General features: G+C 35.6%; 1 protein-coding gene across 1 annotated transcript; it reads left to right on the plus strand.

The window, feature by feature from the left end:
• Nucleotides 1-3000: 3000 nt before the first annotated feature.
• Nucleotides 3001-19875, plus strand: LOC121420116 (aqualysin-1-like). Its single transcript, XM_041614651.1, has 10 exons — nt 3001-3107; nt 6692-6804; nt 7493-7615; nt 8549-8672; nt 9476-9585; nt 10869-11007; nt 12221-12408; nt 14493-14664; nt 17050-17169; nt 19174-19875. Exons 2-9 carry the CDS (start codon nt 6697-6699, stop codon nt 17160-17162), a joined length of 1077 nt encoding a protein of 358 aa, XP_041470585.1. The 5' UTR covers nt 3001-3107; nt 6692-6696; the 3' UTR covers nt 17163-17169; nt 19174-19875.
• Nucleotides 19876-26648: the final 6773 nt, after the last annotated feature.

The raw sequence follows: 26648 nt of genomic DNA on the forward strand, positions 1-26648 counted from the left end.
ATGGTATCCACTCTCCAATGTAAGTGCCCCCCCCGGGTTTTCCATTTTTCGATCGAACTTTTTAGCATGCTCCTGACCCCTGTAAAAGAATCTGAATCAGAATATTCTTGAGCCATTTTCTAAAGCATCACGATTACGCAAGGGCATGGGTCGTCGCCACGTGGAACATGTTTTTTACCATATCAATATCATAATCTAGTTTTCAAATATATTTTCAATTTCTGGTATGATTTATCTTTTTTAAACAAACACTAAACCTGCAATATCATGCGAATCGACAGATGTCATGGAATAAAGGTTCATCGTTCATTCTACAACAAATTTAGTCCAATAGACGTGATAATTAGATGCGTCTCTGCTGGATATGAAATATAATTTTGAAAACAAAGGCTATGTTCAAATGAAGAGTTTAGTTGCAAAATGAGTTAGGTCCCCTTTGGACCATTCGGAGAAAAACCGTGCTTTTTAATCCACTTATTGCAATATTCTTATGAGAAACTAAGTTGCCATGATGTACTCCCCTATCATATGAACATAAAATTGGGTATACAAGAAATCTACCTGTCTTCAATCTATATATTTTTGAAACAAATTATATCTGTGGACCTAACCCCTTTTGCAAACAAACTGAAATAAATTGCAGCTTCGTGTTATCTTTCTTCAGTGAGAAACATGTAAGCATATTGCAGGAGCTCTCTATTAATATAAAATAATTACTTTATGATTTGCTGGAGGCGTTGTGGTCTCATGATTGCGACTCTCGTCTTCCATTCAGGAAACGTGGGATCGAATCTCAGCCATGGTGGTGATATTTCTATTGTTTTTTTTTACCTGAGAGAGAGAGAGAGTTGTGTGTGTATTGGAGGGGGAGGGGAGATGTGTGCGGGTACACAGCAAAAATTGTGGTGTTAACCGATGAACTTAGAGGACCGCACCAGTTATTTTACACCGGTGTTAAATTTGTGGTGTTAGTTTTACACCTATAGGTGTTATTACACCTTTTGCTATTACATTTACACTCTTCGGTGTTATGTTTAATCTCTAGGGTGTCATTTTAACACCTCAGGGTGTGGTCCTCTATCAACACCAATTGGTGTCAGTTTTAACACCACAGTTTTTACAGTGTACGTTTGTGTTTCTGTGTGTGAGAGAGAGAGAGAAATCCGGGTGGTATGGCAAAATAGAATTAAAAATTGACTTGGGCTTTTAGAGAAAAAAATGTGGCGAAGGACGTTGAGGAAAGTGAAATAAACGGAATCTAAATATTATCGGTCATGAATTAAAAAGTATACAGGGAATTCACTATCTTCAAGACACAAAAACATCTATGACTACATTTCACATGAAAATCATTTCAATACATATTTTGATAGGACAATAATTGCAACAATTTCAAAGTTCCATTCATATATACATTTATATATACAATCATATATACAGTACATATATTTATTATATATTACATACATAAAAAGATTGAAGATTGAATAAAAAATTTAAAGACGGAGAGAGAGAGGGGAGAGCGAGGGAGTAATTTCATTTGTCGCTGCCAAGCAACTACATTTCCGGTTTTTCATTTTTCGATCGAACTTTTTAGCACGCTCCTGACCCATGTAAAAGAATCTGAATCAGAATATTCTTGAGCCATTTTCTAAAGCATCACGATTACGCAAGGGCATGGATCGTTACCACGTGGAACATGTTTTTAACGATATCAATATCATAATCTAATTTTCAAATATATTTTTCATTTCTGATATGATTTATCTTTTTTTAAACAAACACTAAACCTGCATTATCATGGGAATCGACATATGTCATGGAATAGAGGTTCATCGTTTATTCTACGACAAATTTAGTCCAATAGACGTGATAACTAGATGCCTCCTTGCTTGAGATGAATTATAATTTTCAAAATAAAGGCTACATACAGATATACAGTATGTATATTACAAATGAAATTCATTTTCCTTTTCAACCACCCCAAAACGCCTGTCCAACAATTCTTGACCGAAAGTATTAAGACCTCCAAATCATTTGATTTCAAATTGGAACCAGATAATTGTACTTCAACGAATTTGGAGAAGGGGGTAATTGTGTAGTAAGAATACTTTTTTTGTACGACTCCTATTATGATTTGATTTGTTGGTATATGTGAAAAGTGTCATGACTGATAATGCAGAGATTAATGAGAAACTTAAACGTAGATCTGACAGTTATATGACAAAAACTCACTATTTCTGTGGTTGAAAAGAAAATGACTATAGAAATAAAGGGAGTTGTTTTGTATTTTCAACATAATTATGATATAAATATGAATGAATAATAACATCAAAAGATATTGTGTTTTAATTTAAGCTTTCATTAGATTGAGATATTATATAATATAAAAGGTCGTGCTTTTGATAAGGGCATAAAGGGTAAATAAAAAAGACTTGCGTGTGTTATATAACAATATAACACGTCGTAAAATGCACAAGTATCTGTAATAGAATTAATACACCTTTTTGAATTGCAGAGGTTACGTGGTATTGCAATAAAAGTTATCGTTTTTGTATGCACTTAACAAGTTAGGAGAAATGCAAAAAATATAATAAAAGGTTATTGGTCTTGCTGCACTTCAGGGGCTTTTAGGGTTAAGAAACCTTGACTGTATTTAAGAAAATCATGCTTGTCCTGCATGTTGGCCGTACCTGGTATAAAAACAAAGGAAATTACTTTTATTTGCTTTAACTTAGTTGTGAAATATTAACTGTTAAAAAGGATAAAAAGTTCTATGCACTTTTCAGTTTGTGACGCAAAGACCATAGATAATAAACCTTGCCTGGGGTGCAGTTTGGATATTTACATAACCAAAAGAAATAATGATCGAAATAAAAGTTCTTGCTTACGAGTATAATTTCCATCACGAGGCTTCTCAAACTTTGACCCCACTGACGCGTCACGCGATTCTTGAGAAAGTAACATCTGTTGCTCCTGGAAGACTTAAATACAGTTCATCCAGCCTAGCTCATCACCAGATCTGATCAGTGCTCAACTAGATCATCACTCTGAAGACCTCCAGAAGCTCTCTTCCAGATCAACTCTGCTTTGAAGCCAAGAACCTTGTGAGTATGAAGCTTTCTATCATTCAGAATAAGGGTATCTTTATTTTTTGGGGCTGTTTAAAGAATATCAATAATGTTTTTTTTCGTGTCCGTCATCTAGATGCACCGACAATGTGGCACGATATTTACTCCTACGACAATTGCTCCGGGTGTAGTCTCTTCTAGGATTTAGGGTTAGGGTTGCAATAGGGTTTTGTGTAAGGGTTTAATAGGCTTGGGGTATGGTATGATGTTAAGCCCAGGGTTGAAGTTGGTCATTCGATTAGTGAGTGGAATTTACAGCAGAGCAATATTGTCGCCGGAGCAAACGTCATGGGACAGCGGATGAATGTAGAGGTGCTGTGGCTCATTGGATAAGTCACAGCACTAATGTCCTTTGGCAAGGCGTTTATCTACGTTTGCCACTCTCAACCCAGGTGTAGCAAATGGAAGGAATTCCTTGAATGCTCATTGCACCCGATCAGGGTAGCCGTGCTAAAGCAGGGGTAATAGTATGCAGCGCTTAGAAACATTTGTATTAAGCGCTGCATACTATTACCCCTGCTTTAGCACGGCTACCCTGATCGGGTGCAATGAGCAGGGTAGCCGTGCTAAAGCAGGGGTAATAGTATGCAGCGCTTAATACAAATGTTTCTAAGCGCTGCATACTATTACCCCTGCTTTAGCACGGCTACCCTGATTGGGTAGCCGTGCTAAAGTAGGGGTAATAGTATGCAGCGCTTAGAAACATTTGTATTAAGCGCTATAAGAATGTTGCATATTGAAAAAGAAAAACGATACCAATGAATGTTAAAACTAAGGAAGATTATTATCATTATTATTTTGCTAGATTTTGGCATATTGCATGGCCTTCACGGTATTGATTTTGGGCTACTCCTGAAGTTTTGGGCATTAGAAAATATGACACATGGCTTGTGGAATGCCACGATCGTAATTGATGCTAACATCGCATACCCCCTCTTACATCCACAACTATATTAGAATGTCCTCTATAACATCAGTTTTACGTTTTCTCCACTGGTCGCCTGCTAACAAAAGAGTTGAATATAATCTCATGTTACTCCTCCATAGAGCCTTTCATGAAATGTCGCTTCAATATATTTAAGATACCCTACATTGTACATCCCTACAATCTAACTGGTACCTCAAGATCCGGAAGTGACAATTTGCTTCTAATTCCTCTAACCCGACTTTGTTTTGGGGAATAGATCCCTTTGACATGCTGCGGCCAAGATGTGGAATCAACTTCCTCAGTCAAAATTCATCTTAAAACATATGTGTTCATCGTTTAAGGCATTCGACAACTACATCCATTTTATTAGAAATACAATTTGTCTATATACATGGAAAACACAATCTTAATCTTGTTTTGACATCACTCACTGGTCTGACTAGTTTCCTATGGCTGTATGGGGGCTGGTACTCCTGTGAGTACTGAGCTGGCCAGGCTTGCCCCTTAAATTGTGGCTGAACGGAGCAGCAAGCCCGATTAGGATGTAGGTAGAAATTCCAGTGGGTGATGCTCAATTGTACTTCTTCCTTTTTTTGTAAATAATGTCGTCTTTTGTATTTGTGGTAACTTTATGATCTCTTTATTGCCTTCGTTTAAATTTACATTTGTAGTATATGTGTATATAATATATCCAAATGAACTGTCGCTCTGCAAGCGCCAAGAGCGTATTTAGACGAAATGTGCGCTCAACAAGACATCTTCATTATTATGTTGTTTTCATGTTTTATTTCCGTCTGCCTCTTTATGTGTGAAGTCTTTTGGGGGACTACCAATGGAAGAGTTCTGTACTGCAGCGGGCTTTATGTGCAGTCCTATCAGCATATTTTCCATGTAATGATTTGTATAAAACAGAAATGGAAGAATTGGGAAAGCTGTTGTATAATCCTGTGGCAACGACTTTTTTTAAGGTTTAAGTAAACCTCAATTTGGACCCATATGCCCATATTTGATTACATTTTTAAAAAAAATTGTTGAACGAAAATAAATAAATCTAAATCTAATAAATCTATTCTAAGTTAGACCACGGTCTAATTCTACTAAAATTATGGGGAGTCAACAATTCCAAAGTTCTGTCTCTATTGCATATATTTTTCTCTGCTCACTTTGGCTTCCTTTGGCTTTCATGATGAAGAAAAATAATTCAGTTATCATTCCCAAACAATTATGAACGATTCGGGTGTCATGGGAGTTAATATATTGAATGTGTACTGTGCTAGAGAGATTTGTATCCCAATTGGCTCTCCACGGTTAAACCACAACTTTAAACCATGGTTTGATTGTTCAGAATATGGGCAACAGACATCTTGGATTTCAATAGATTAATTCATTATGAATTATACAAGGTTGGATGTCCACACATAGATAAACCGCGTTCTTTTTTTTTTAATTATCTAAAAAAGAAACTTTCTGCAGCAACGAGCATAGAATAAATGGAAGTCAATTGCATTTTTCGGTGATCTTGATTATATTACTTTGGGATCTAAAGAACAATTGTTTGCAATGTGCCTTTGTTATTGTTCTGTGGTGCATCAGTATGATTATCTATCCGATTGTAACTTTTAACGGTGTATATAATAATGTAGATATTATTTTGACTGTAATCCTTTATGTTTGGATTTAAAATTAATAAAATATACTTGAAAATTGGTTCACTACTCGTTTTATGAGTAGGCACTATTTTTTGTTATTGTTCAACCTGGTAGAATGCATGGAAAAAACCCGAAGAACTTAACATTTAAAAAAATATTTTATTTCATATACAATTCATCTAACGTGTGAATATGTTTTTGATCCAGAACACTTCATTATTTTAGGAAACTTATTTCAAAACAAAATCATACAAATCCTAAGCTACGGGCTTATTGCACTTCTTCTAATGCCAATTCGTCTAATTGCCAGCTCTTCTATCATTTTGGTCTACCACCAGTTCGTCCACTCATCACATGGTCTACTTTCATTTAGTCTAATGTCATTCCGTCTAATGACCAGTTGGTCCAATAACCACTTATTCCATATACCGTTTGGTCTAATTGGACTTAAGTGTTAACTGTGCAAAATGAATGCAAATACAAATTGTACAGTTATAATTATACCAGATGGTGGGTTGTACTCGCAGGGGAAGTAGAAGAAAAGGAAAGAAAAAAAAGCCCCCACACATCCAAGAAGTTGAAAAAGAACACTTTCCCAGTAAAATTATGAGCTTCAAATCTGGTTCCAAAAGTCCGCGTATTGGGATGTCCTTTTAAATGGTATCTTTAGGACTATTCATGGCTCATTATATAGCCAGAAAGTCCATTTCCCTTTAAGAAGAATGTCATTGGTCATGTGATTGGATTAGTTTTCTGAGAATCATTCGAATTACCATCTCATCTATGATTAAAAAAATATGAATTAGCGATTCTCTGTTCACTGGATAAAATATACTCAAATTAGTTTTTGCTTCAGCCACGTTGCATGTTTTCTTAGCTTCCATTGTTATTACCAATTTCACATATCATTCAGAAACTATTATTTCATCCATTCTCTATAATTTTATGTTAATGTCTAATTTTTATATTTTTATTTCCTTCAGCTACGATGCATATTTTCGTTGCCCTCATGTTTGTGGCTGCTGCCACGGCAGAACTCGCCCCACTTCTCGAGAACTCTGAACCTATCCCGGGAAAGTACATCATCAAACTCCGCGTAAGTATAATATTTCCGCGGCCAATCGATTGCAACTCTAAAAATCATGCACAACTTCATTTTCAACCAATCAACAGCGCGCATTTGGGAGTTGCGATTGATTTTTTGACTTGTGTTTAAACGCAACTCTTTCTGCGACGGACCCCTGGGCCCTGTCTTACAAAGAGTTACGAATGGTCCGATCAATCATAACTCTATGGAAATCCATCAGTGTCATAATTTTTTTCTACGAAAAATATGCACAATGTCCTTTGTATGCAAAGAGAAGCACAGTGAATTTTCAAGAAAACAATGAATGCACGGATATACTTCATAGCTAGAAAATACTTTGAACAAACATGCATTATAAATATTTACATCGCTGGCCGTCCATAGTTGCGGTTGATCGGATCAATCGTAACACCTTGTAAGACGGGACCCAGAATCAGTACCATACATAAGCCCGAAAACGCTTTACAAGAAGTCCTACGATTAAACGCATTTGTGGCCAACGTTATGATTTTATAGTTTGCCTTTAATCAAACGTAAACTTTTCTCCTACCATTTTGTTCCCCTTAAGAAAAAAAAATCATTCCACTTTGACAAGTCGTCGGTTATCATAAAAAAAAATCATGCATAGCGTAACCTTAATTCACCAATACCTTGTTATAACATATTTTGTTTATCGAAATGAATGACTTAATGACAGGATGACACCAATCTTGATGAAATCGCTTCTACCGTTCGTCTCTCTGGTGGGAAAATAGGCCAACTTTTCCGACGCGTCCTGAATGGCTTTGCTGCTGATCTTTCAGATGATGTCCTCGATATCGTAAGTACCTTCTCCTTTTCCGTATCCATTCCTTTTCAATTCCTCCTAATTTACCCAGAAATAAAATTCTTCTGGAGATGACTGTATCCCCCAGATAATTTTCTCCCATGCAGTGGAATAGCAGTGGGAGTTGTAGAAGGTAAATCGCCAATTGGTCTTCAGCCAACTCGTCCACTCACCACACGGTCTACTTTAATTTAGTTTAATACCATTCCGTCCATCAAAATTTCGTCTATGGTCACTTGTTATCATAACCGGTTGGTCTAATATCCATTTAAGTTTCATTCATTTTGCACAATAGTCTAATTAGGCCAAACGTTATACGGACTAAAACTGGTTATTAGACAAATTAGCAGTTAGACCATGTGGATAGTGGACGAATTGATGTTAGCCGGAATGATAGTAGACGAGTTGGCAATTGGACTAACTGGCATTAGACGAATTGGAGGTAAATATTTTAGGGTAGGGCGACCAGTTGGCGCTACTTCGGGTAATGCGCCTAATTTTTGACCATTACTTATCGCTTTTGAAGATTAAACTAAACACTGTATAAGAATGTAGGACCTCAAATCAAGAATGGCAACATATCAGCTTTTATTTAGGACAAGGGAATGGGGAATGAAAGGAAGAATGCTACTCTCCAGTTGGGATGGACAGTCTACTGAAGTTTTATGAGAAGGGGGGGGGGGGGGGTTAAATGCTGCCAGTAGAACAGACTTGGAACTGACGCATGGTAGTTTTGAAGCTGCATAGCGAGAGCCAATTTTATGACACGACCCATGCGAAAAGAGAATGTGTATAGTATCGTAAATAAATCCGATCACCTCATTTCTTGAGGTAGATTGAGTTATTGAATATTTAATCTTAGTTTCCGTCGCTGTTTTTGAACGAAATCTCTTGAACTACACAACATTTACCCCGTCTTTCCTACAGGTCCGTAGACTTCCCGCCATTGAGTACATTGAACAGGATGGCGTCTACCGTAGTCAGGTTACATGGGGTCTAGACCGTATCGACCAAAGGAGTCTCCCTCTTGACAATAGCTATAGTCCACGTGGTAAGAATTTTCTTTCTCTTATTCTGAACATCTTGTTGTTAATTTTCTTTACAAAGTTTTGATATTACGTCTGTCTGTGCTATTATAATAGTGCAACACCCCTTTCCTCTGCCCATTTGTCTACCTTTAGTGTTGATTAAGATGAATGTCTCACATCCTGTTGCATATCATGTTGTGTTATCTATGTATATTTTGTATGTGAATTTCGTATATCCCGATTGCAAAATACCGATTGATAATGCCGATAACAATAAAGACCCTCTCCTTAGGACTGCACAAATATTAACAACACAAATAGAAAAAATAAAAATGATTCACAATATAGTCACTTTTTACTCTTTGCTTGTTTCCCTCTAGTCTTGAAAAAAAAAAACAAGTAGAAATATAGTTCACCTGTTTCTAACAAAAACATAATTTGGTAGTAAACCAGTTCAGAGTTACATGTACATAATTGACAAGTTTGTTCATTATCATTAAGGGTATCGATACACTTCAAAGCAAGACAATGAACCGATTGTTATCTATTCACATTATATACAAATATGTGTTTTAAGTAAAGTAGCAAATATGATACTGAAGATACCTCTTAGAAAATAGAGAAAACGGGAGAATATAAAAAACCCTGGAAAAAAGGGGAAAGGATTATAAAGAAAAGCAAAATACATCTTATCGACACATCGCCTTCCTCCCCGCACATCAGGTTACCCTTATACCAATTTTGGTCATGATCACGACAACGAAGGCTGTGATTACATTGACGCCGACGATGAATGTATTAAATACGATTTCTCTCTTAATCACAGGCACTGGAAGTGGATATACTGTGTGGGTAATCGATACCGGCGTTCACGATTCACACAGTAACTTTGGTGGTCGTGCACAGCAATTAGTCAACTACGCAAATGGTGGAAACGTAAGTACCACAGCCGTATAATAATAGGGAATTTCAGCTAAGAGACCGACGGAGGTTTCAAGAACAGACTCAATGTATTGAAAATGCCAAATAACAAAGAACAGCTGTGAGGTCTTTGTCGAAATTAGGTGAATCGATAAGAAATATCACAAACACAGTGAGTGAACTGCAAGCTGGCAACATAATTTCGAACCCCAAAATTGCGTACGTAAACTTAGACGGACGCTTGGTACGGAATATATCAGGAGCCGCAGAAGCGGGGGAGGGGGCTTCAGCCCCTCTTCTTTCCCAAACCATGTACAAAAACGTAAAAATTACTATATTATTGTGATTTTTTGCATGGTCAGCCCCCCACTTTTGCCTCACTCCTCTTTGAGAACCATTCCGCGGTCCCTGATATTCGTGCACAAGTTTTGAGTTCGAAATCGAATCACAATGAAATCGTGCACAAGTTTTGAGTTCGAAAGCAGAATGATTTTCTGCATTAATTGTACGCTGGAAATAAACATTGTTTTTCAATTCTGCACAACTTTTGAGTTCGGTTGTGCTCGATATCCGAATTGATTCTTGCAATGATTTGTGCTCGAAATAAATCACTTAACAATTCTTGACATCAAGAAATTAATGTTTGATACCAAGAAAATCAAGAAATCGAATTGTTGATCTCAGAAATTCTATTTCTTGATATCAAGATTTCGATCTCGTGATATCAAGATTATAAAATGGAACCCTTGAAATAAGATAGCTTGTGCGAAAACAGAAAAATCAAAGAAACAGATAAGCGAAAATTTGAGAAAAAATGAGTGAATAATAAAAAAGTTATGAGCATTTAAAGTTTAGATCTTTATTGTAATGTAAATCAAATCTCCCATTGGCAATGCGACAAAGATGTGTAATGTCACATGTGAACAACTTTCCCATTACTTTTCTAAAAATTTCTCTTAAAAAGCCTCTTTTTATCACATCTATCAGTAGATCACATGTTCTTTCAATAGAACATGATAGGATGGCTCGTGATACACATTTTCAAAGAATACATTATGCTTAAAGAGTTTCAGTGGCGTACCGTGGGTACGAATTAGGGGGGGGGGGGCACCAGCAAAAATTTTGAGTCACTTAGTAAGCGCTCAGTTGCCAGGTAAACTGACCTAATAATGAGTTTGCAATAAGCGGACCCAAGATGTCATTCCCATACAATCCTTTTCCTTATTATATTGAAAAATATATTTCGTATTTTCATGCATGGTGTGTAACAAATGATTCTTTGTTTTCTTATTTTACAGGAAGATTGTAACGGGCATGGAACCCACTGCGCTGGAACAGTTGGTTCCAATACCTATGGTGTAGCGACGGGGGTACAAATCAAGGGAGTCAAAGTCCTTGGCTGTTGGGGATCGGGCAGCACTTCCGGTATTGTCTCAGGTAAAGTATCCTAAATTACATGCAACATATTGATGTGAGAGTAATAAATTACTACAATACACTAAAACTTTCCTTGAAGGACAAGTCCACCCCAATAAAAAGTTGATTTGAAAAAAGGAGAAAAATCGAACAAGCAAACAATGAAAATTCATCAAAATCGGATGTGAAACAAGAAAATTATGACATTTTAATGTTTCGCTTAATTTCACAAAACAGTTATATGCACATACTGGTTTGTTTGCAAATTGGCAGACTGATGACGTCACTCACTCACTATGGAGTCATTCCATGCCAATTCACGCAATGAATGTGCAGTTTTGCACCCGACCATCTCAGAATTCGTTGTAATTTGGTATACATAAAATTCACCATGATCCAAGCACAAAACAAAAAAAAAATAGTCCAATCGGTCCGTCGATTCTCGCGCTACGGCCCGCCCTTTTCTTCTTGTTTTGACAAAAATGGGCGTGACCTTCAACTTTTAATGGCCACTGCCTTGTTACGTGTTGACCAATTTTCATGAAACTGGTATCATTTGATAGGAATTTCAGAGAGGAATCCAAAACATGCATCGAATAATGTATTGGAGCAATTTATAAGGTCATGACCTTTGACCTTAACTTTGACCTTGAGTTTGACCCCCGGACAAACAATTTTTTAACTTGATTTTCGTGTATGTTAATTATTGGTATGATATTGTTAAAATATGTTAAAATCAATGATGATATTTTATTTCTTCACCTTTAAAAACTCTTCCAAAGATACCATGAAATTTAACTCTAGTCCCACACACTGATATTCATGTTAGTAAAGTGTTTACCAGTTACATGATTTCTTCCAATCTTAAGTTACAGTATGCAAGCACATGAAAAGAAATTAAGCTTAATCAGTTCACAAATAAAAGATTAAACCTTTATGCTCATGAATAGGTATCTGTTTAGGCATTTTATGATTCAGCAATATATATCATATACATATACATGTATATATTTTGATGATAAAAGTGTAGACTTTACTACCATGAATATAAATGATATATATTGCCGAACATCAAAATGAATATATATTGATGAACATCAAAATGTCTAAACAGATACCTATTCATGAGCGTAAAGGTTTATTCTTTTGTTTGTGAACTGATTAAGCTTAATTTCTTTTCATGTGCTTGCATACTGTAATTCCTAATACAACATATTTCCTACGATCAACCTAGGTTTGGAATATGTTGCTGCCAACAAACAGGGAGACAAAAACGTTGCCTCAATGTCACTTGGAGGAGGAATCTCTTTAACTCTTGACAATGCTGTCAAGAGTCTTATTTCTGATGGGGTTCCAACCGCCGTGGCTGCTGGTAATTCTAATGAGGATGCCTGCAGCACTTCCCCTGCTCGTGCTTCTACGGTAAGTTCAACAAGTCCAAGATCCAAGAGCGAACAGGGGATACAAGCGTACACAGTAAAATCGCTTCTTAACTTCATAAAAACGCTATTTATATCAACCTTGCAGTAGTGAACAATTTGAACACCCATTCATTATTGTGAAATAAGTTTTGAAAATTTAACATTATTGTTTGTTTTCTGTATTCTGTTTATATAATTATTGTAAGGTAAAGGTTGATACAGTAAACAGTGTTGTATAAACAGTTTAAACAGCCTTTTTACCGTGTATCCTCTATATCCTTGCGTGAAATCCACACTGATCGTATTTTATGCACAGCAATACATGGTATGAAATCGTTCGGAAGGCGTTCATAAAGGTATTTGTGACTATAGCTTTACGTGTATCCTCGCGTGGAAGTCAGAACCCCTTTTTTGCGCGTTGGAACGGTCATGGTAGCAAACAAATAAAAAAAACAACAATCGAACAGATAACAACACCCACAACAAGGCCATTGCAACTATTACTGTGATCTTATCAATATGTATGCGTTTAAAAAAAGGGTCTGCATTGCTAATGGACCACTCTTGTTTTGAAAAGTTTGAAAGATGACACTCCACCACTCTTACCATTGTGGATCAAGCAAGCTAATCCAGACTGCAGTACAGAGCCCTATGCAAAATTAACAAATGAGTCAGATTTATTCTAACAATCTCGTGTCAGAATTCACCTCCCTTTTAAATCTCGTGAATTGTGAGACCTTTTTACTCAAGGAATTTACCCACTCTATCCTCTAAAGAAATAAAATATAATTGCACTCATTGGGAAGAAAAAAATGTTACTCCTTTATATGGTCACTTATTTTGAATGAAATATTTTGATAAATAAGTGAATTTTAGGCCAAAAAAGATGCATAAAAATGGAATTAACTCGATCTGTTTTCTCCTGCAAGTTGTGCAAAAACTTTCATTTTGAGCCCAAATGATATCTACCGTGTGAGTAAAAAAAAAAATTGATACTTCATGAATGCGCAATCAGAGGGGTCGATCCTGGGGCAGGGGGGCGATCGATGAAAATATCGGTTGGGGGGCAAACATATCATTTTGCCCCCCAATAATTCCGCATGCATGAGCAAAAACAAAATAAGATTGTAATGTTACACATAAATCAACAAGCGAGATTTAGGTACACAACTCGTTCTTTATTTAAAATCGTGCTCAAAATGTCCACTTTTCAGATTGGAATATAAAAAATTTCAGCTCGCGCTTCGCGCTCGCATCATTTCTATAGTAAAAACCCAGACTTTTCATGATCAAATAGGTGAATAGAATGTCCTGTTTTCAGTTCATAACCTCAAAAGAACTCCCGCTTCGATTTGCAATAATCTTTTGTTGGATATATATATTGTCCTTTATTAAAAACGATTAAACTGTCACTTTTTCAGATCGAAATATCAAAATTGTCAGCTCGCGCTTTGCGCTTGCATCTATTGTTGTTTTTAGATACCTATCTTAATCATTGGTAACAAAAATGCTTATAATGTCAAGCTTTCAGATCAGAATAAAAAGAAATTTCAGCTCTCTCTAGGGACTCGCATTATTTGTGTATGTATCCTCCTCATGAGTTACTACAAACAGTCCTAAACAGGTACCTTTTCCGGTTTTCAGGCCAGTATACAAAAAAATTATCAGCTCGCGTTTTGCGCTTGCATTAATTTGTTGATTAATTTGTTGGTGAGATATGTGTCCCTTTCTCATGATTCATATACATATATATATATATACAGGCCTATGTGTGTGGGTTTGTTTATTTTATGTGATCAAACACATGGCCTGAAAGAATAATTCGTCATATAATGATACCAAAATTATTAAATGTGATACGTATATATTTACATGTAGAACGGCAATGACCGCATTAAAAGAGGTGTTTGGCCCGCACCAAGCTCAATAAATATGCGAAACATTTCTAGTCATATTATCTCTGGTATTAATGAAGCTACCTTTTGAGGACCAGCCGACTGGCTGTGCTTCTAAATGTGATAATTTGCAAAAATTATTGATCTGCATACGAATACATATATTTTTTTTGTGAATTCCAAATTTCAGGCAATTACAGTTGGAGCTACAGACAACTCCGACACACGATCCTCATTTTCCAACTACGGTAGCTGCTTAGACATTTTTGCTCCAGGTACTGATATCACCTCTACATGGATTGACTCTAATTATGCTACCAATACCATCAGTGGAACTTCGATGGCCTGCCCACATGTTGCCGGTAAGTCTCACGCATTTGCGGCGGAAGCATATATTTTTTTTTTTGGGGGGGGGGCGGAAAAAATATTGCCACCCGCTGCTGAAAGCTGATTTTCAAATTTTTGTTGAGGGGTAGTTCCCAATAAAGTCTGAAACTTTCAGTACATGTTTTTTTTTTTCTTACAAACAAGATTAAATATCTAATAAGGCCTAAATGAATGAGGCGAGCGCGAATTTTGGGATATTTTTTACCTGAAAACTGGACAGTTTAGCACGCTTTTGAGCGAAGTATACGAGTGCAAATTGCGAGATAACATTTTATGTGAAGATTTAAACCTTCAAGCGGGACAATTCTTATCAATTTTGGTATTAAAATATATAATTAAAGCGAGCGCAGAGTGCAAGCTGTTTTTTTCAGTTTAGGACCTAAAACGGAACATTCCATACACTTTTTGTTATCATGAAAACGATGAGTATCTTCCTTAATTCTTTTAATATGTTCAATCTGTAACACGTTTTCAAGTTAAGAACAGTCTGCGTTACCATGGACCTATCCCCATGGCGTTACCTAACCAATTAACATGAGCTCGGAGTTAGCGCTGAAATATCTGATATACTTATCCGATTGAGCACATTTTAAGCACCTTTTCACAATTTAGACCATGAAACACAACATTCTGTTTACTTTTGGTAATCATAAACATGATATCTTTATGAAATCGTGGTGGTTTAGAATCACCACCGATATTTAAAAAAAAAAATTAGATTCGAATAATACAATGTATATATTTGACCTAAACCTCCTTCATTTTGATGCGAAAAAATTGCCTATCAATTCTTTCTCTGAACAAAATCGCATAGCAAGCGAGTGTAAAATGTTTATATTAAAACCTTTCATATTTCCCCATTCTAAATAGGTTTTAATATTTCTAATTTCATTTTATTTGTTATTCTTTTTATCTTTATTATTTTTCCTTTTCTCTTTTTTTCTTCGTACCCTTCTTCCTTTTTTTCTTTTTTTATCTATTTTTTTCTTTCTTTCTTCCTTCCTTCCTTTCTTTTTCCTTTCTTTCTATCTTTCCATTTAAGGGGGGGGGGCCACCGTCCCCTCCACCTGATATCTAGGGGGAGGACAAGTCCCCCATCCCCTCCGCTTCCGCCGCCTACACAGCAAAAACGCTGTTTAAGAATTTATACAACGCAGTTTACTGCATGAATTTTGTTTAACCGTTTAAACAATCATGTTTAATTCATTGAATATTAGATATTGAAAATTAAACTTTATTGCTTAAGATTTAAACACTTGTTTAAACTGTTTAAACAACTACTGTAAGGTTCATGTAGTAAACAGCGTTGTATAATTTTGTTTTCACTGTGTGTGATCTCACGTATTTACCTTACGCGCTGACGTCCACGCGCCACCATCTTGGCATTAATCAGCTGGTTTGTCTCTGACAACTCACTTTACGCGTATTCCTATTATGCTCTATCAAATTATGACGTCACGTTCAGAAAGTATTTTTCCAATACGAAGGATAATGTCCACCTACGCTCTAATGATCGTGTGAATAATTAATGCCGTTTTCAGTAACTCATGATTTTTTGGTCCGTACCCCATTCTAAATAGGTTTAATGATAAGCGTGTCTCAAACTTGGTATTCACTCCATAGTGATTAATTCTGGACGCCACTCCCGTAACTGCCGAGGGGAGTCAAAAGCAAAATAAAGACATTTTTTAATAGATTTATTTGACTGATAATCATGGGCGGCGGAGCAGAGGATTATCTTTTGTGTGTGTGTGGGATGGGCGCAACAAAAGATATCCCCCCATGAACAAAGAAAAATCATCTGCTCCGCCGCCCGTGCTGAAAAAATTGAAGCCTCCTTAATAATATAAAACGACAGAGCCCCTGATGTGGTCGTGATCGGTCCTCTGCTTAAAATTCTTTAAAAAATAGCAAAATGTCTATAATGATGATGAAATAACACTAAATGATCATTTTCTTAATTCATTTCGTTTTATTTTATTTCGACACGGTACGCGTACTGATATCAGCCAAAGGCTGTTCTCCAGAACGTGCGTGTATAATAAAACACATTACATGTATATACAATTAAGAAATAATACAAAAGAAAAGCAATTCAATGTACAAGTAAAACATCGATATTACATAATAAAGAGAAAGTATTGAATAAAAAAATGATAATAACGATGATGATGATGAAAAGAATAATGATAATAATAGTTATAAATATAACATTGATAAAAATAATGTAAGTGTGAGCAGTAATCTCTTTGTCGGTACATACAATATATAGCCTTCTATGTTCGCTCAGTAAGAAAACATAGTTCTATCTGGATGACCCCTCGTGAATTCTTATATTGTTTGTCACTGAAAATCTAAAGGTGCCATTGCCCTTTTTGGATCGGATACTTCTTCCATGATAAGTGATGCTTCTTCTTCTAAGATCAGTGATGTAGGAAGTGGTAGTCCAAACAAACTTCTCTACGTCGGTTAGATGACAGGTGAGTGAGTATAACTAATTTTACATATGTCCTAATAAATAATCTTAACAGGTAATTGGTCTGAAGGCCGCCGCACACCTTACGAGTGTTCGCGATCCGATTTTGGAACATACCGCATTTTGCTCATTTTCCGAAGATGTGAATGAAACAAATCATTTTATTTGAGGTTAAAATTAATTGAAAGAATACTAATATAACCATTTTGAAAGTTTACAAGCCTTTATTTTGGAGGAAAGGCCAAATCAGTTTCAAATCGTAGCCAGTCGTACGACTGCTATGACGTCATTACGACTAGATCTTAAATTCGCTTTTATTCTAAAAAGGATGATTTGAATATAGGTATTCGTATGATGATTTAGAACATTACACAGTAAGATATTCCATGTCTCAATATTAGCATCAAATTCTACTACATTTTATCCGGAAATCGGGTCGCAGACCAGTCGTAAGGTGTGCGGTGGCTTTAAACCCCGTCACCCCTTTATTCAATTCAAATAAACTTTTGTTTTCTTCCAATTCACAAATTTCTACATTTTTTCGTGAGCACAAATTAAGACGAATATCATTTTGTTATGAAAAATATAAATATGTACATGTTAGGTTTCAGGCGCATACACTAAAACCATGGAGCTATATAGCTCTATGCTAAAAGCTAAAGCTTGCGGCGGGATACGCCTGTAGATTGAGGCGAGTGCGCAAACCACGCCCTGATAGGCGGGACTTAAATGAAACGCATTGGTATGGGAATGGAGTTTGTATTTGATAACAATACACGTATGCCCAATGATCAATCGCCTCTATCAAATTTTTAAAGGACAAGTCCATCCCAACAAAAACTTGATTTGAATAAAAAGAGAAAAATTCAACAAGCATGACACTGAAAATTTCATCTAAATCGGATGAAAAATAAGGAAGTTATGGCATTTTAAAATTTCACTTATTTTCAACAAAATAGTTATATGAACGAGCCAGTTACATCCAAATGAGAGAGTTGATGACATCACCCACTCACTATTTCTTTTGTATTTTATTATATAAAATATGAATTATTTTTATTTCTCGTCATTGTCATGAGAAATGAAGTTTCATTCCTCCCTGAACACGTGGAATTCCATTATTTTAAAATTTTCCGCTTCAGAGGTCCTAATCATCAAATTCGTAAAAATTGAAATATTGTATAATTCAAACAATAAAAAACAAAAGAAATAGTGAGTGAGTGACGTCATTAAGCTTGTCGCATCCAATGTCACTCGCGAATCATAGTTCATAGTTCCAATCACCCCCTCTGGCGGCCCTACACGTTTGTTCACCGTTCCTTTCAGATCCATGGGGACTATTCATGCAAAGGATACTAAGAAGAAATCAAATTACTAGGCAAAGGACTTCTTTCTGGCTACTCACGGGCCCATAGCACCTGATAGGATAGTGGCAAAATACACTGTCAAGGGACTGGGCGGGGGTGGGAATTTCTTTGCTGAAATTGGTTAACTGCAATGGTTTTCACATTAAAATTGGTTAGGACTTCCCATTTTAAACCTGGGGGGGGGGGGGGTGGGTTCAAAAAGATTTTAAGTATTACGAAAGTCGCACTTAAACGCCGACGCGTACATGATATACAACGTGCAATCTCATTGATAAATACGCAGTAGTGCATGGCCTCACGACACGGTCTGACCACTGCAGTGAAGCAATTCATGCCATGCGCAGCTCGGTATTTAAGTGCTACTCTAGTCATACTTAAATCTTTGTGAAACATCCCTGGGTGGAGAGTTGCCAATTAAAATTGATTTCATCAATAATGTTGTTATTTTCCCTTGTAAATTTCGAACCAGGAATCCTCTTATTATTCTTATTTTGATTCACGTTTTAGCCGACACGTATAAGTAGGCCTATGAAAAAATGCTTGTCTTACTACAGTTCTCACTTAAGAGATTTAGGCCTTTTTACAAGCAATCTCCTTCTTAAAGAGTTATTAACTATATGTAATACTTTTTTTATTTTCAGAGTACGGCCGGTTCCAAGCGGAATGAAGATTTGTGGAACATGAAATTTAACAAAATAGTTAGATTTGTTTTAAAATAACCATCTGAATGTTTGATTATTTCAGAAGTTAATCAATTACACGACACATATAACATAAATGACTTCACAAAATGCTCTTTCCCGCAATAGGTAAAACTTTATCTAGATATCAAATGTAAACGTTGGGGAAACTGGTGTGTGTTGTTTAACATATTTTAAGATTCTTTTTTTCTTTCTTGACGTGCAATATGTCCTAGTCAGTCATTGTTTTCTTTTTAAAAGATATCCTAACACTGCACCGAAAATATGAGATTGGCCATGATGAAAATATTAAAATTATGCCATCTCGAAAATCCGAATTTCCATATTGTCTGTTTGCATCAATAGAACGAGAATTGTAAAAATATTTTCTCCGTGGTATAGTAATAACATCATCTTCATTAGACAGTCAATTAGTTTGTATTCATTTATCATCAACAGCACATATGGTCTCCTCTAAGAAGAGACATTCAATGAACTAAATGACTTTTTGGAGAATATTCACGACTCATTACGCCTTTCACATGTTCTCCTCATCAACCACACCAAGTTAGCCCCCAATAATTGCCGAGAATTAGATTGTCAATACTATCACCTGAAAAATGTTATCGAATTATTAACAATTAAAACCTAAATCGTTCTGCATTATTTCTTGTAGCGTCTGTTTTTTTTTGAGAGAGAGTAAGTAGCAAGCGTTATTATGTAATGGATTTATGGGTATGGGTGACACCACGTTAAAGGTCAAGTCCACCTAAAAAATGTTGATTTGAATCAATAGAGAAAAATCAGACATGCATAATGCTGACAATTTCATCATAATTGGATGTAAAATAAGAAAGTTATGACATTTTAAAATTTCGCTTATTTTTCACAAAAAAATTATATGCGCTATTTAGTCATATGCAAATGAGACAATCGATGATGTCTGTCACTCACTATTCCTTTTTTTTAATTCAATTTGTACAGATTTGAGATAAGGACTAACTTGACTGATCCGTAAAATGTTCAACAATAGTAATTCCATATGCGTACAGATAAATGAAACTTTTTTTCACGGGGCAATGGGAAGAAAATTGAAATATTTAATATTTCATAAAATAAAATACACAAGAAATAGTGAGTGAGTGATGTCAACAGTTCCCTCATTTGCATACCAACCAAGATGTGAAGAAATGAATGATGGCTCATAATGAGGAAGAGATGAATGGGAAGTGGGGGAGGGGAGGGGGAGGTTAGACTGATATTGAAAGCGAGTCTGACGATGGTAGAAAAGGAGTGGTGATGAAGAGAAATATTGATAACGGACAATTTACATATATATATATATATATATATATATATATATATATATATATACAAAATATATTACTCGATTCTATTCTTGACCATCATCTACTCTTCACACACACATCCACTCACACACATATAAATATATCATATATATACATTTATGAGAGGGTGAGTGTGTGTGTGTGTGTGTGTGAAGAGTAGATGAAGGTCAAAAATAGAACAGAGTAATACACTGTGTTGCGAAAGCCCTGGCCCTCTTCAGTTATATTTGCTAAATAAAAGGAATAAAGCAAACTATAGAATAAGCAAAAGAACTAATATAATGGAAAATAACAACAAATATGACCCTAATCAGTTTTAAAAGGCATCAACAAAGGCATACCTATACTTTTGAATATCATCAATGATCCCCAACATGGACCTAACGACCCCTGAAAATCCCCAGCTCAAAGGTACAGTGCACGCAAATGTTGCATCTGCCCATTCATTGGGGAAACTGATCATTTTACAAGCATTATCACGGGGTAAAGATTTTCTATTGCTTAACTCAATCACTGTCTAACTTTGTGATATTGCTGATAACTTAAAAGAAATTCAAAGTGCAATATGTTGGAAAAACCACAGCCACCTACATGTATGCACAAGGATGAGCAACACCAAATCTGATATAGAAAGTTCAACGCCAACGGAAGAAAGGAAATCCCCATTGCATCCCACTTAAATAAGGAGGCCACTCCCTCGAACATTATGCAAGTCATTGGCATTAAATTAATCCAAATTAACGATGCTATAGCCTATAGTTGTGCTAAGAAGGGAATCATTCTGGATTCTTAAGATGAAAACCCTAAGCCCAACGGTATTAAAGTAGACGAATAAAGAACGACAGATGCTTTTTTTCCTTCACTTCTATTTTTTTCTCTCTCTATCCTTCTTACACAGTAAAATATACAACGCCGTTTACTATCTGAACCTTACAGTAATTGTTTAAACAGTTTAAACAAGTGTTTAAATCTTAAGCAACAAAGTTTAATTTTCAATGTCTAATTTTCAATAAATTAAGCATGATTTTTTAAACGTTTAAACAAATATTGTAATGTTCAGATAGTAAATATCGTTGTATAAAATCTTAAACAACGTTTTTTACTGTGTACTTCTTCCCTTTCTTCCTTCTTCTTTTTCTTTTATTTTTGAGCCTTCTTTCCATCGATGTCTGTCTCAATTTTTCTGGTCTGGACCTTTATTTTTTTAATATACATATTTCATTTCTTCTTAATGTTCTCCTCTTATCTTCTTCGTCCTCTTCTTATTATTTTTCATCCCTTTTTTTCCAACGATATCTGTTTTTCATTTTTTCTTGTCTTGACCTTTATTTCGTGTATACTTGAATATACATGTACATACTACTTTTTGCTTTTTGCCGTCTTTGAAGCTCACAAATGTTACTTCAAATTTGCAGAGAGTTAGACCGTAGTACGTCTCCGTTAAACCTGACTTCAGAATACGGGCCAAAATGTACTACGTCAAGCCTTTCTCTTCTACCTTGCATTGTTCATCAATTCTGCTCAAATGCATTTTTTTTACTTCGATTTTCTTATACGCCCTCTTTCCTCGCTTTATTAGGTGATCTGTCAATCGACAGATCAACTATTAATTTCGTAAGAATTTTCTTTATTTATTTATTGCTTATTTTTTATTTTTCCACCCTTTTCTTGTTACCATAAAATCTCGAAATCTACATCATCAATTATCTTCAAAATATAATCAGATATGGGGACTCATCATGTGATGTGTATAAAGCAAGTTCAAGGTCAAAAGGTCATCATGACGTCATCTAGACGCCATTTTGTAAAATCACATTATCAATCATATCTTCATTATCAATTATCAAAAATTAACAATATTTACATCACATTAACTTCAGGTCAAGGGTCAACTGTCCATGTCATCAAAGGTCATGTAAAGGTCACGACGTGTGCGTATGCGTGCGTCAAAATTTTAAAAAGCTCAAAATCACTTTTTGACCAAAGTAGAGTATGAATCAGGTCATTTTAAGCATTTCAAAAATTTGCCCGCGCGCACGGTTCCGCGCGCGTTTCCGCGCGTAACAGCACTATACAACATAGGATCACCATTTTTTTCATATTAATGCATCCGTAATATAATTCTGAGTAATTTGATACCTTGATCAACTTTCTACGACAAGTAATAACGTAATTAGCCTCCATCAAAGTTTACAGCACGCGCGCACTAACTATAGGCAATATATGTGCAAAATCATGCCTATACAAAATTCATTATAGCTCTTCAGGTAGTCCGTTGACCCCCAATTTTTTTTTCATATTCGAATTGAGTATGGATGGGGAATATGATTTCATGTCACATTTGACCCGAAATTATATCATAACGTCATGAAAATGACGTCTGAACTCAAAATTTCCATTTTGCTTATTATGATCATCATAATCATGCCAATTTGACTCTAACTCTGTAAATATTGGTCAATTTTCGCTCAGTTTTCAATATGTTGTAGCTGAGGACATACTTTTTCTATTGTGATGGCTATATTAACATTTAAAGGAATGGATCATCCTAAAAAAACTCCAAGTTAAAGAGTTATGTCATTCTCGCTCATTTTGTGTGCAATCTCTATGGGAAATGACTTTTTCTCAAAACTGGATTTTACATTCCTCTATTTCGCGAGCCATGTCTCATTTTTTTCTGGTCGGTTTTCTTTGAGCTTTGAGTATGTTATAGGTGTGATTGTACGCTATCGCTAGTATGGTCTCCGTTCTCCGATCAGATGCCGGGATCATGCCCGTATTTCACTTGCAAAGTTGGATTTCAGATCCTCTTGTTTTGCTTATGTATAAAGTCTATGGGAAGTGTGTAGCTCAATGGGTAAGGCATCAGACTTGCGTCCTTAGGGTCCAGGGTTCGAACCCAAAAGTGGACAGATTTTTTTTTCTTTTCAACATTTCACAAATGTTCCTTAATCACACTTACAATATAAGTTCAAATATCGCACAATAAAGTAGATTAAAATTGTTTTTAATAAGCCTATAACATGTACAATGTGTATCGCCTACACCTACCGGTACATATATTTCACATATTCTCATTTCCCTCTTTTTAAGAGTATTCCGCATGTTCTTTTCGTAATAAAAGTTTAGTTTTCAATATGAGCATCGTATTGATCTTAATAAACATGGTGATTGTATTCGTGATCATAATAATCAGAGACAGATCACCTAATTTGTCCTCATGACGAATTAAAATTCTAGTATTCATTTTACTTTGCAAATGTGGGAAATTGAATTTTATTGCAAAATCATTTTTCTTAGCGGAGACACCTTACGAGAAATTAAAGCGAAAGTGTATTTCTTTTTGTTCGATATGTTCCGTTGTTTACTCACCTGTTACGTAACGTCAATGATGTTGTTACTCAAAGAAGTAAAAGTAGTTCCTCAGACTTATAGCTGATTATTCTCATAAATTCATGATGTGAATGATATTTACGTTAAATCCATAGTTGTTTTCATTATACTTTTCATTTATACTAAATCTAGTAATATGTCATAAATATTTGTGATTTTGTGGAAGGATACTTACATCAGATAGCGTTCAAGTGTAGCTGGCGCGAAAGAATAAGCGTTTATGTTGTTACGGGGGTATAGGATAAATCAGAAAGGAATTTGTGACGACAGTACACGTTAGGGGTACATGTTCGTTCTTCCAAGTCAAGCTCGACAAGGAGGCATGTAAGTTTGATTCTAAGTTATATCGTTTGTCAATTTAGCAGCTAAGATTTTGACTACGTTGATATTATTCTTATGAAAACAATTATCACAGAGAGTAGGGTTGGATGTCAATTCAATTTTGTATATCTGGTACACGATCGTTATATTTGCTTCATGTTATTGTTATTGTCAATTTCACATTACAAGGTGAATATTTCGTATGATCAATTTACAAAATGAAATTATAATATGTTTCCTTTCTATGATGAGATAAGCATATTGGACGAAGTTGATTTTCTTGTCAGTATTTTGTCATGATCAGTTTTGTTTACCCCCCCCCCCGTTCGCTGTACGTAGAAAGTGAATGAACTTTATTTATTTTGATTTATATTTGGCGAGTGGTAATAGTAGCTTTAGAAATTCAGTCTCGATTAAATTACATGTAGATGAGTCTTAGGAGAAACTTTTTTGTCACAAAAGCAAAACTTGAAAACGGACAGGCCTGAAAATTAGCCTAAATAATTATATCTACTGTCATAAAACGTGCAAGTGCATGAAGGGACTGGGAGCAGAGGGGGGGGGGGGATAAAGGGAGATGCTTAGTCCTTGGATGAAATTTCAGAAAATAATACATTTTGTTACTTATTTTTTTTATACATGAGTGTTCTAGATAAAATGAATTTCTCATTAAAATAATAATGATAGTAATATATATATATATATTAATTTGTTTGGTATTGGTTTTATTTTTTTATCAATTGACGGTTGAAATATCAAGTCCATGATGTCTTTGTGCTTTATGTGCAAACAGTGTCCTAGATTATTTGATTATTTAAGCGAATATTGTTGCACGTTCTTGTTGGACATGAGTGTAAGTTTCCATTATGAAAAGAAATCAGTGAATACTGGAGGAAGCATGTCATATTTATATATATGCATAAATAGTGCCATTTTTAATGTATTCATATAATTTATCTTATATATTTTCAGAGGATAAAAAAGAGGGATTGTATGTGAAAGATATGCAGACTTGGAACATATTTTAACCGCATTATTTTCCAATAAAAGTATATGATCAAGCCTTGTCTTGCAGCTATTCCCCAGAATGAAGTTACAGTAGTGAATATGTGTTAGAATCAATGTATTATATATCATAACATAAGTTTTCTCTGGTAAGATTTTTTATTTTTTTATATAGTTTTCCAATTCATTTAGCTCGAGAGGTAGACACATTGCTTATGTGCGGAGTCCATGATAAATGCTTGTCTATTGTGATACCAAGGAATTTTACGTATTTTATTATTTTTTCATCGAATGGCACATTATCAATTGTAATATCTTGTGTAAAACCATCGACCTACTAGCATGGTAAAACAAAAGGGCCTGGTGGTCATGGTGGTAGGGGCGAATGTCTGCAATTTTGTGTGTGTGTTAGTATGTGCGTGTATGTATGAGCATGGCCCATGGTATGGAACCACGTGTGTTGGTTGGTATACGTATACATATAAAATGTATATTAATTGAGTGCATGTGTTTCATGTTTATTTCCAGCCCACGATTTACACATTATTTTTTTAAGTTGCGTGGTCGATAGATAAAGCGTCTGACTACAAAAATTCATACATGGGGTATTTCAGCCGAAGAGCAGTAGCATTTTATGTGCTTGGTCAATTTTATCTTAACTCAAACTAACGAAAATACTATATTGGTACCACCGTTTGCACATTCTTTTGTTACCAAGAAATAAGTATGAAATTCGAAAATCATATTAACAGCGCCAAAACCTATAGGGCACGCCTGTACAATTATATTTTCTCTCTACAAATTTTCATCCTTGTTGCTGTTCAATGCCCTAAACCTCCTCACCAGCTTGCGATATGATCATGATGCGATCGATACATTCGCAATCAATTCGGCGTTGAGCCAGATATAGTTGTGTTTCCCTCCCATCGAAAAGCACCAACTAGTACGCCAACCGTGTGCAAAGCATTAATTGTTATTTTATTCTTATATTACTCCTTTTGTGACAGAAGACCTCCCTTTTGAGTATTTTGCACGCTTCACTTAGGTGACGTGTGGAGATTCAGATCGAGCTCTTGTACGGAAGTTTTAACGTGCCATCGACTTGTTGAGATGGCGACATAATTTATCTCGCCAAGTCGACATGATAATGTTATTATATGTCTACTTGGCAAGTATGTCGCAAATTTGACCTACATCTATCGTATATTGTTCGAAATTAACATGAAATGATATACTCCGAAAATTTGCTTTTCTCAATCGATCGCGGGCCAGCCGCTGTGCAGCGCGAGATCGACGAGGCTTTATCCCTTTAATCGTTGAACGCCAAACAGGGTAGCAGCAACTCCTATTTATAAACGTCTGTTGGTC

This window comes from Lytechinus variegatus, chromosome 8 (genome assembly GCF_018143015.1).
Source record: "Lytechinus variegatus isolate NC3 chromosome 8, Lvar_3.0, whole genome shotgun sequence".
Taxonomy (NCBI): domain Eukaryota; kingdom Metazoa; phylum Echinodermata; class Echinoidea; order Temnopleuroida; family Toxopneustidae; genus Lytechinus; species Lytechinus variegatus.